Here is a 12780-nt window from a genome sequence, read left to right as displayed (position 1 = left end):
CCTGTGTTGTGTCAGGCCACGACAGATTCAAGTTTAGACAACCAGCACACAAAGCATCGTAGTTTAGTGGTAACAGCAAAGTCGAGAGTGGAAACCAACTAATGGCAGTTTGTGGGCGGTAGTTCATTCAGGACCAGCAGAACGCAGTGACTTACCACGTAAGGGTGTGGAGGATCCCAGAATATCCAGTCGTAGATGACTGAAGTGGAAGGTTTGGTCACATACGTCGCCCACGGAGAGATACGGTACAGCCGCTCACCGCCTTTAGTGTGAACCACCACCTGATGGGACAGACAAATGACGGGTTCTTACAGGGGTTACCTTGAAGACAGGGGCGGAGGAAGGGCATACGGCATGGAGAGAGAGAGAGAGAGAGAGAGATGGTGCAGACAGCCCGAGACACAGACAGTGAGTAACTCCTACCTCACACCTCACCATACCTCACCTTTAACTACTCACACTATAGATATTTAAGCATGTCTATACTATATACAAGTACGTTTATAAAGTATGTATGTATATATATTATAAATACCTTTTTGTAAATGTTGAGAAAACTTTCATTTTAAATTATTATTTTTATTCACTACTTACGTCGTAATTATTGTTGCTTTTTGTAATTTTTGTTGCTGATATTTCTTGCTGCAGTGGTTTGGTAATATTGTTTTTATAACAGTCACGACAATAAAAGGTACTCTGAATTAGAGAGACAGAGACACACACAAAGAGAGAGAGACATTTAGCACACAGAAATGGCTCCTGAAGTGAGCGATTGGAGTCTGGCTGAGGAGGCTTTGTTCCTCAAAGCTCTGATTATTGTGCATTTAGGGTGAAAACTACCCATAATACCCAGCTGTCGCATTAAAATCGACTTTTAATGATTCATGCCTGATTGGGAATTATGACAAAAAGTGTAAACCAGCGTTAACACTGAGTGTGTGGACACTGTACATGTTGTTTGGGCTGTAGCAGTGACCTGTAAGAGCTGAAGGTTACTGCTGAAGCGTCTTTGTCCATGGAAAGCATCAAGAGACAAAAGGCAGGAACGTGTGTGTCTGTGTGTGTGTGTGTGTGTGTGTGTGTGTGCGCGCGCATGTGCGCGTGCGTGCCCGTGTGTGTGTGTGTGTACATGTGTGTGTGTGAGTGTGTGTGTGTGTGTGTTTGTGGATGGGATGGGACCAGCAGAAACACTGACCTCCCTCTTAGACCAAAGACGGTGAGATATCAGAGATTCACCGGAGATTTTTTTCTCTAGCACTGCTGTGACTTTTGATGTTACGATTAACATCATTTGAAAACGCGACATCTGTGGAATGCATTTAGTGCCCTGCTTCAGAGAGGCAGACAGCCTGCGTGAGTCAAGTGTGTCACTGAACGAAAGAGGCACTGGATCCTTGGTGCAGTACTGGCCAATGATATTTATAAATGTGGCAGGTTTATGAAGTCTTAGTGTAGGAGAATATTCTTCTGTGGCTCACAGGTGACTATTGTACTACTACAAAATAAAGACGGACTTTCATTTCAAAGATGACGCGCAGGGTAAGACAAGGAGCATGCACACGCACACCTGCATGCACTCCCGCACACGTAGACATGCACACCTGCGCACACACACACACACACACACACACACACACACACACACACACACACACACACACACACACACACACACACACACACACACACACACACACACACACACACACACACACACACACAAACTCCCAGGATGGCAAGAGAAAACAGAGTTCCCAGGCATCAACTGTTATTATGGCTGTATTTTTCGATTTCCATCATCCGCTCCAAAACAGAAGTAAAAAGGAGAGGGTGTGAGGCGCAGTGTGCTCTCCCAGTCCTGCTCACAGTCGCCGCCTTCTGTGTCTGCGGCACAGACAGCAGGCGTGTACAGATCGCTGTTGGAACTTTTCTCCCAGAATGAACACCCCCTGAAGGTGCTCTCGCTCTCCTGCACTCTACCCATCTCTCCCTATCTGTATATGACTGTCTTTCTGAGGATGGATCATTCGATAGTGCCTTCTCTCAACCACTGCGGAGAGGTAATGATTACCCCACCGCTCCCTGCTGGTGACCCAGGGAGCGGCGTGGCACGGTGAGTCAGTCATTAGCCACGTCTCTCTGGAGGCCATGGGAACCAGAGCCACACCGCTGCACGGCATGTCTCACGCCATTTACACAATTACTGCCAACCCGCCGCATGAATGAAGCCCCGTCAGACAGACTGAAACACAGGTGGAGAGAAGGAGGGAGAGAGAGAGAAAGTGATAGGTGAGAGAAAGGGGGGAGGGGGAGAAAGAGAGGGAGAGACAGGCAGAGGGAAAGAGGGAGGGAGAGAGAGAGAGAGAGAGGGAGAGAAGGAGAGAGACAGAGAGAGGGAGAAAGTGGAAAGAAGACAGAGAGGGGAGAGAGGAGAGGGAGGGAGAGAGAGAGAGAGTAGGAGGGTGGGAGGGAGAGACAGAGAAATGGATGGAGGGAGAGAGAGACATTTCTTTAACAGTTTTGCTGTGTTCTGAACCTATATGTTAAGGATGCGTTAGACACATTTGGACACCATCATTACAGACCTGAAATCTCTAATCTCTACGGCACAGCTGTGCAACAAAACAAGACATTAAATAAGAAACGTTTTGCAATGTAAAAATATGGAGGAATAAACATATATAGCTTCCTTTATCGTGATATATGAGCTGGCGCATGCCGGAGGCCGAGGTTGGCTGGACGATCCAGGCAGCTGTGCCCTCCAGGAGCCTGAGCCAGTGTGCCACGGCTGGCCAAGCCAGACCGAGGCGCTAAGCTGTGGCAGGCGCAAGTGCCAGCGTCCGCATCTGCTGCTTATCGCCCACTGCCCGACCCAGGCCCACAATGGCACCCAGCAGCTGGAACACACGCTCACACCCCCTTGTGTGCCATGCAGAGGGAGAGACGCCCTAGTGCCATCCGGCAGTGCTAGCCACAATGACACACCACAATAGGGACTTCGTACAGTAGAGGGCGACATTCAGGGGCAAAAATGCTCTGCTGTAGTGCATGCTAATGCTAAGAGCATTAGTTATTACCTTTAACATACAGCTTCAGCTGTGGAGGAAATGGATGCACTTTGATCCTTCTGGGGAATATTAGGTACATAAATTAAAATACAAATGAAATGTCTGGGGTACATTCTAAGCCTTTTAGCGATTTCCACCACCAATATTGCCAGTTCCATTCTACGGCCTGAAGCCCCTGTCCAGGTCTTCTCTATCCAGGACCACTGTCCAGGTTTTCTCTATCCAGGGCCACAGTCCAGGTCATCTCTAACCTGTGATAGCTATTAAGCTATGAGGGCATGTCATGGTGCCAGTCCTTCATCGGTGTGGTACAGTTGAGCATACCAACGTGAACGTTACCTCTCATCCAGCTCTTCATCTAGCAGGTGGCCAAGATTGGCTAGACTCACCCAAAATCAACAGGTGGAGACAGACTAGCCTTCAAGAGCCCTAATTACAACCTAAACGCATAATGAGCTCTGGTAAAAGGCTTAACAAGCTGGAGGAACCCATGATGTAGTGTAGTTTTATACCCCCACCAACCAAACCCATTCACCCTTCCACACAGACACACACACACACCCCAACGCTCACCTTCAGTTTGGAATTGTGGGCCACGGCTGGCGAGTTGTCTTCTTTAGGTGGTAACTGTAGCTCCCATTTCCCAAACTGTTTCTTTTTGTAGGGATGAGAGAACTTATCCCAACCATCTATTAGAAGCAAACAGAAAACAATACAATACTGGGTTACTAAAATGCAAAAAGAAAATTGACAATTGAAGATCTCCAAAAGTCCTAAAATCTTCAACTAAAATGGCTGTGAATGCTGTGGAACGAGATGGATGGGTGAATCCTCCCTAGGTGCTGTAAACTTTCCTGTCAGAACATTTTTCTTCCAGCTCCTTTCACAGGACTTTTTTTTAACCTTCAGTCCTGTTTTCAGTAAGTGAATTGTGTGCTCAGCAAGGGTCAGCCCTGACCAATCACACCACTGCTCCATGAGGTTCAGATTTTGGGACTGACCAGCAGTGGTCAACAGTCTGATTACGTACATTATGGTACCTCCTAAAGTTCTGCACTGTGTCCTCCTTTCATCCGACACAATGAAGAGAGAATTCATGGTGTTAAATAAGAGGGTTTCAGCTCCTCTGTAATTCCAGGCTGTAATTTTATTTTACATTCAATTCGAAACACCTTTGAAGCCATATACCTTTTTTCTCCCTCCACAGTTAAACATAAAACTCTTTTATCTCAGATTACAAAAAGACTCCAAAGCAAAAGAGAATCAACTGAAAATTGATATGAAATACGTTTATGGGCTTTACTCTCATGAAACATGAGACAAACTCTGGGCTGTCACCAGTTAGTTTAACTTATTTTCAGTGTTCTCAACTTTGCGCTTTGTTTTATGAACAGCAAGACATGAAACACTGGACAGGACAGGAACTGAAGCTGAGCTAATCAATACCAGGGCATCAACGAAACATCACGATCCATCAGCACAGATGAAGCTCCAGTCACAAGTCAACTTTAGGCAACAAGGGAAAGACACTGGTACATACTGAAGTCTCCAGTGAGGAACACAGCCTCTGCTGCTGGGGCCCACTCTCGAAACAGCATGCTGTTGTCCGACAGGCGATGCGCTCCGAAGCTCTCGTAGCTGCGTGTGAACTGATCAAAACCTCCTTCTGCCTCCTCCAGAAGTGTAAGCTGTTTCTGGAACAAGCCATATCTACCAAGGCAAAAGGGGAGAAGCACTTCACTAGACATGGGTCAATGAGCACAAAGTCTATCCATTCTCAAGTGCAGTGCATAAAAGCTCCAGTAAATATTGTGAAAAATGGTTGATCGTTGATGTGGCCTTGATGCTTCAACCAGGGAAACATGTCAGTCAAAGCTGGAACTCAGAGGTCAAGGCTACTCAGGGTGGCACACAGAAAATATATTTAGAAGGATGTGGGGGAACTACAACACACTCATTTGGCACTGAAAAGCTAGAGCATAATGATTAATTATTAATTAACAATCAGACATAAGGCCTCGAACAGTTCTGATTATGGACGGTACCCGTTCCAGTAGCACTTCCATAGGAACATGGTTTGGTACTGGATGCTTAGGAACCATGCTGAGCTCCGAATGAGCCAGCTCATCAAACACATGAAGCAACCGGATTTATTTTGTGAAAACAAATGACCACAAAATTATGATGAGGACTTATCGCCACCACAAATACATCCTGGCCTTGAGATCAAATGTTCAGAAATTTGACATCAGTGCAAAAGACAAAATAAAGCCCTTAAACAAACACACACACACACAAAAATAAAGCCCTTCTGAAGTTCAAACACAACACATCAAAAGGGCTGGAAATCTGTCAAACATATAAAACCGGCAGTAACTTCTCCAGCATCTTGCAAACACATCAAGCTGTAACACAAAGTGTGTGCCGGTTAAACAGCCACTTCGGGGTTTGTATCCATTTGTTTCCAGACAGGTAATAGCAGGTCTCTGACTCTGAACTGCTCCGAATACACTGGCGGGATCCTTTCAGCTAATTCCCAGTTAGACTTATTAAATAAATTATGAATGTGTCTCTTCTTCCGCCCCACTGGGCTGGAAGAATGTTTTAACCCTTCACCACCATAAACCAACATACATACTGACCACAGAAGCCATATTAACCCACACAAGGCTTCTATAAAAAACATTAAATACTGACCACAAACACCACTCTAACCGACACAAGGTTTCTATGTACACTATATGCATACTGATCATAGATGCCATATTAAACAAAACGAGGTTTATAATACTTATAATACTAAAGTTTTATAAATATGGTACAACATACCGTTCTCTCAATTGGGAGTTGGATGTGCCTTATATACTTTTTTAATTTAGTTTTTAATATTAATAATGTGATTTGTGTAATTTAATAACTAGTTAATAATTCTACAAAATATAATAATGAGTATATTTACCTTGAGTTTGAGAAAGGCACTATATAAATTAAACATATTATTATTATTATTATTATTATTATTATTATATTGTACTTTACCATACATCACACCACAATGTTATTGACCATTTTTTACAAAATAAAGTGCTTTACATTACAAAAAACCACAAATATGTCAGTGCTGTTATGAACAAATTAAATAAAGACTCTACCCTTTCCGACCTTCTCTGACCCTTAAACATAAACCAGAAAAGATCCTGACTGTCAGACATGTAGAGCATTGAGCAGCTCTGATTCAGTAGCCCCCTGTAAAAAGCTGATATTCACAGCATGTGTGTCCCAGAATTATTTGGGTCAGAATAAGACTTCCAAAGCTGCATGTCAATCAGTGTGTCAAGGTGACTTTATTGGGCAACAATTTCCCGCACAGCCATTACCGTGACTCCAACAGCAGCACAGTCATTACCGTAACTCCAACAGCAGCACAGTCATTACCGTAACTCCAACAGCAGCAGTAATAAGATCTGGGCGGCCCTGCTTATTAGTAATAATGGATGCACAATTGGGGTTAGCTGTGAGTGTTCTTCAGATCCTTATCCAAGATTTGATATACTGATTCTATGTTTTAATGAAGACAAGCTTTGTTTCGACGTGATATGTCAAAGTTAGTATGTCTTATTACACAGCATACAGTACATAGCATAACAACTTCAGTCACACATGTACTATATGTTGTGTGCTGGGAAGTATTGGAATAATAACTTGAGACTTTGCTTCTAGGCATCTAGTAACATCTTACAGTTCTTCAATACATGTTCCTTTTAAAGCGGCCACAAATACACACCACACAGAACAGAACAATTCAAAGAGGTGTTACACTAGACAGAACAAACATAATTGGATTTTTCTCAACTAAAGGTTCCAACATCACACACACACACACAGCACACAGACGAGCACGCCCACATGCAGAAAAGCAAGTAGTCTGTTTCACTCATGAGTAAGTTATCCAAGGCGGCTTAAGCCCCAGAGCCCAGACAGAGTAAAAGCCTCTCACAGTCAGGGACAGCAGTATGCCCTATGGCTAGACTTGAAGTTCCAGACCGAGACCAGCACGGCAAGGAGATGCTGCCCAGTGGAAAACAGGAATTCATAATAAGCAAATCCACACAAAAAAGCATAAAAATGTGTAAAAGACAAATGTGCCACCCATCGTGATTAGCAAAACTGCGACATGAACAATGAAAAACCGTTATTCCCTCAGCCCCCATTAGAGGGTAAACATCAGAACGCCCCTCACTATTTCCAATGTAAAGCAACTTTAATCTGTGCCAAGTCATTAGAGAACTGCAGAACTTTATGTGTCCTCAGGCTTTATTAAGCACTATGAATCCCTCTGTCATGTCTAAAGCCTTGTAGTGTCAGAGGGCAACAAGTCTGTGGGGATCAGTCTGAGTCTATAGGGGTCAGTCCAAGTCTGTGGGGGTCAGTCCAGGCGTCTGACCTGCCTGTGATGCAGCGTACAGTGAATAAATATCGGATTTTTACATGCAGGAACGGTACAACATTCACCGTGACAACAAGACACAATGGTGGGGTTCTTGGTGGAGGTCATGACCTGAAACACTAGGACACCACAGATTACAGTGCAGTCTGATCATTAAATACACTATGGTGAAATCTGGTAAGGTGACCTGGTCCCTAATATTGGAACTCCGAGACTGGTGTCCTCGTGTCCTGCTGTGATGCACCTGATGCACCGTCCTGCTACAAAACACCTGTAACACGCTCGACCTGCTGTCCTGCTGTAGCACACTCGACCCGCATTCCTGCTGTAGCACACTCGACCCGCTGTCCTGCTGTAGCACACTCGACCTGCTGTCCTGCTGTAGCACACTCGATCCAGGCAAGGTGGCAGTGGTGGTCTCTCTGACTTGAGTTGGCAACCACTGGTACAAATGTCCAGACTCAGTGAAGCAAGTCAGAGAAAAAACATTAATGCGGAAGGAAACTTTTCAGCAAGTTGTCAGCCCATAAAAAGACAAAAAGAAAAAAAAAGGGAAGGAGTAGATTCAGGCTGATGAAATCCAACGCACTCGGCCTGCTGCCAGCAGCTTGTAAATATTCAGCGTGGCCTCCCTCTGTAATCTGCACAGGTGTTCAGTGCAGGCTAGAGGGAAGAGAACAGCTGGAGGAGTCACCAGCTTTGTACTGGTCCAGGCCTTGGCATTACAGGACTCAGGAGTTTCCCTTCAATGCTGAAACAGCAATGCCAGATAAACATGCATGCAATACAAAGAACATGCTACAATAAACAAACAAACAAGCACCCAAGAAACATAATAGCCCTACATTTCTGCATAAACTATGAGGGAATTAATATTTCACAGACCATGACAAAAAAATCAAAAGCCTAACTGATGCAATTGGAGGTCTAAATGCTGAAGATTCATTTTGTGCTGTAGAAAAAAAAAGAGAGTACATTTTCTCTTACTACTGTGATGAACGGCATTTCCGACGGCATTTGATCATCATTACAGAGATCCATAAAGACTGTATAAATGCTACAGTTTCACAAAACAGCTGGCCCTCAGTAATGACCAGTGAACATTTTAGAGTTTTTCCCTGAACTCTGCCACAGCTGTGGGGGGGGCCCTGCTCTCTTCTGCACTAGTCATGTGTGCGACTGCACCGAGCTACTCTGCTGCAGGCACAGGGTGACTCGAAACTGCCTGCTGGTGCTTGTGGAGTTGGACTCGAGAGAAACTGGTGGATCTCTGGCCTCTAGCCCTGGCTCCACGCCGCGCCAGGTGCCTGCTTGTGTGTAATTATTTACGGTCAGGGCCTTTCACAGGTCAGGCAAGCGTGGAGGTCAGGCATGCCTGCAGTCTACTCGAACGCAGAACCTGGAATCAACCCTGCCATCCACTCTCCCACACAGCATGGGCCAGTTCCACTCTCATGTCCTCCTATCAGAAACCATCAGAAAGCCCTGTATGGCACTCTGACCAAAGCACACACACACAGGCACAACTAAGGCATGCTTCCTTGGAGGAATTTGAAAGAAGACAAGTTTACTGTGAACAATGTGAAAGGAGACAACACACGTGTGCGTGCTCTGGCACAGACCACAATGTCCTGATTCTGCTGGTTATTACTTAGTTAGTAACCGGTTTGGAATAAAATGAAGATGAAAGATCAGAAAAACAGCTGCCTGTTTTGTGCTCTAGAACCTTCTATGAATATCTATTTCTTGCCATCACTATATGTTTCCTTGAAGCTGAGCACCAAGATACTTATTTTATTTAAACTAAGTTTAATCTGCCTTTTCTCTAAACTAATGTTAATGCAGTTGGGAATAAGTAAACTTTGACCCATTGCTCACGAGTACAAGGCTATAACAGTCCTAGAGGGGCCCACTGGACGTATGTGAGGTCAATACAGCCATTATTTGCTGTGGGTAAATAAAGATTAATTTAACCGGAAAAAAAAAAACAGTTCAGGTGATCTGACTCACTAAACAACAGCAGAAGTGCTTTTGCACACAGGGAGCCCAAACTTCGATTCACCTTGATATCTGAGCAGAGTGTAACGTGACCAAAGAATGGAACAATTTCCTTTGAGTAAATTTTGCATCTGAGGAAATGACACGCATTCCATATTTAATGAATTAACTCCTAAAACAGTTTCTGAAGAGAATAATAAAATAGGCAATATTTGATCATTTTGGATGTTTAAGCTGACTTGTTAATCAAAGCGATCAGTTCCACTGCACCGTGTCACAAGCCTCTTTGGCAAAGACAAATGTGTCTGTTGCTGTTCTCAATAGTCATGGAGTCTAAAACAGCTTCTGACAAAACGGGATCAAACATCCAGACGGTTCCACTGAGCCAGTATCTGTCCCTGCATTTGGAGGTCAAACACTAGCAGCTATGGGATTATCTATAAAAGATGGGGAAAAAATTAGCACTTGAAATATTCTCTGGTCTGATAGCAGATCTGATAAGCACATTGCAGGGAATAACAGAAGAAATGAATGCTGCAGACCTGCTGAGTCAGTCATTGATAATGCAGCAGAATGCTGATTTCACAGGCAGTCATCACAGTAAATACTAAAGCGGTATACTTTTCCACATTTGCTTACCACAGCAAAGTCTTCCTCTAGCCAGAACAAGGTCATGTTTTTCCATAAAATTAATAATTATTGGGACATGACATCTAACGGGACTGGATGTCAAATATGAAGAAGCGCGTTGCTTACTTTGAAAGCACGTCAGTTTGGTAGGTTTCAGTGAAACATTTTATTAGGGTTAGTGAAACCATCTGCAACTCAGGATGGTGGAACTAAATAAAACGCATAAAGTGCACAAAAGCTGCTTCTGTCCTCTGAGCATACGTTTGTGTCAGTGGTGGCACTGTCTCTTCAGCTGCACAGACACAAATACCAAAAGATGGCCATGTTTACTGTGTGGACGTTCGTGTGGAGGTAAAACTGCACTGCGAGGTGACAGACCACAAATGGGAAGATTGGACGTAGTGAATATGTGAAAATCAAACCGTGACAGTCGCGATTAGCTGCTGCTGTTTGGCGTCACAACCGTCAGACTGCGAGAGGCGCGGCGCGTGAAAGCCGTTCAAGAACGCACGGGAATAGCATTCACAGACGTTAGCAAAGCTAGCTGAGACAGCTAATGCTAACGCTAACAACCGACGGACACTGACGTTATTGTGGTTGTTTTCCGTGACAGACCTTAGCTACCATAGCTAACAACACATCGCCGTTAACTTTAGTCGTATCATTTGCATCACTAGGCGATGAGGGGCGTAGCCGCGTTAGCAGGCACGGCTAACCAACACGACTAGCTAACACGGCTAACTGACCGGCAGGCGAGGACGTCTGTAGACTAGTGACAGACTAGCCTACCCTAGCGAGGACGTCTGTAGACTAGTGACAGACTAGCCTAACCTAGCGAGGACGTCTGTAGACTAGTGACAGACTAGCCTACCCTAGCGAGGACGTCTAGTGACAGACTAACGGTTCGTCTCACACACTCTTCAGCAACTTCACGGACGTTTAGAGGTTTAAGCACAACTTTCCACCCCATATGTCTGTTGGCATAGACGTTTATAGCCAGCGTTCATTACATCCTGACGGAGAGGGAGCTGAACTGGAGGAAAAGCTTTGCTGGGTAGAACTGCAGGGGGATTTAGGAAGGACGTCTAACTACCCCAGGGATGCCTTCAGTCTGTCTAATGGCATCTAATATCTGTCAGAGGAGAAAAGGGTCAGCCACACCGACGCGTACTCGGCGTACTATGAGTTCGTCTCGGTGCGCAGCGTTATGGTTCAAATTGAACTTAAAAGCAGACTTTACCTCCTTTCTAAGTCCTTCTCGTGTGGTTTGAGGTAAGGATCCGTTTGTAGAAGGGAGCTGAAGTTAGGGACTGAAACGTTATCCCCGGGATCGGCCATGTTCCCCGCAGACGACAGTAATCGAGCGCCGAGTGGTTGGGCTCGAACACTGCTCCGCTGCTACAGAAGAAGGCAGTGCCTCAATCTGCGACCTGCCTGTGTCCGTATTCAGCACATTATTCGTATACATGAAGCGCAGCTCATATATGTCTGTTCTGAAATTAAAAAGGAATTAGACCAGATATAGTGTAAGTGGTTTGTAAAGTTACTGTCTTTGGAAACAGTTTCATAAAGTTGTATAAAGTTCTAACGGCGTTGGCCCATAAGTGAGGTTAGAGATATACAGAAGGGTATGAGGCCTCTAAAACCGGCAAAATACGACTTACAAGTAATGTTATGTGCTGTTTATATATTTTGTATCTGAAAATAAATTTTCATTTGAATAACTGCATATTAAAACACCTTGTGGTACACTGAGTAGATTACATGCTGTGTCAGTACAAACACAGTAGCTGCAGTAGATGCAGCATTTAAGACACCTGTACATTGTTTCTTCTTATCCAAATCAGAAAACCAGGAATTGTATGGATTAATTAGCTTTATAACACTGGTATCAACAACTGCTAATATTTTTAGCTGCTGAAATGTGATTTAAATCACATAGCTGTATTTAATATCTAAATAAGCTTTAAATTGCATGTGATATGCGATGCACATACCAGGAGTGGCTTGTAGATGTTCCAGATAACATCTCTGTCATCTTCTGAAATAATTATAAGTGACTCTATTTCCCAAGCGAAGTTTGACATTTGCAGCATATTGACATTTGCGGATTAAGATCTTGCTTTTTGAACCTTTGGCAATGATCCTAATCAAACTGAAAGTTATTGCTCAGGCCAGAGTTTGTGCAAAGACACAGAACCGTTATCTGAAATGGTTTCTTAGAGGCGGAAAACTCAGAAGTACTACATTAATAAAAAAATTTTCATGTGATTTTGGCCTCTGGTTTTTTAACCAGTACATTAATCTTCCCTACTTTTAGTTAAGTTGTGAAATATTTGTACAGATGAAGACAGCATAGCAAATCACAAAATTGCACCAGTTACACAAGAATTAATACCTCTTTATAAGGCCATCAGAAGCTCCTGTTGATCTGTTTTATCTATCTTCAGGTGTGTTATCATCATGAAACATCTGCATATTTTCAAGGCATGAACTTAAAAAAGCTCTCGTTGCTCATAATGTCTTGGCTGTCAGTGTTGCTCACATCATCTTAGAAATCGACGGATTAGACCGAAGACGCCTGCGTACAAATAGTGAGGATTAAGTGTGCATCGTAGTACTTAAAAGTTCAGATGT

At 43.9% G+C, this 12780-nt stretch overlaps 1 protein-coding gene across 1 annotated transcript in view; it reads right to left on the bottom strand.

The window, feature by feature from the left end:
• gbe1b (glucan (1,4-alpha-), branching enzyme 1b) overlaps positions 1-11535 on the bottom strand; it is a 73946-nt gene extending 62411 nt beyond the window's left edge. Inside the window, exons 1-4 of the mRNA XM_027012009.2 lie at positions 11384-11535; positions 4609-4778; positions 3642-3757; positions 156-281 (exon numbers count right to left, since the gene is read on the bottom strand). Of these exons, the coding sequence (XP_026867810.2) occupies positions 156-281; positions 3642-3757; positions 4609-4778; positions 11384-11481 (510 nt within the window). The 5' untranslated portion in view covers positions 11482-11535. The remainder of the gene's footprint in view (positions 1-155; positions 282-3641; positions 3758-4608; positions 4779-11383) is intronic.
• Positions 11536-12780: the final 1245 nt, after the last annotated feature.

Source organism: Electrophorus electricus, chromosome 15 (assembly GCF_013358815.1).
Source record: "Electrophorus electricus isolate fEleEle1 chromosome 15, fEleEle1.pri, whole genome shotgun sequence".
NCBI lineage: Eukaryota > Metazoa > Chordata > Actinopteri > Gymnotiformes > Gymnotidae > Electrophorus > Electrophorus electricus.
This window is presented reverse-complemented; position numbering and strand designations above follow the sequence as displayed.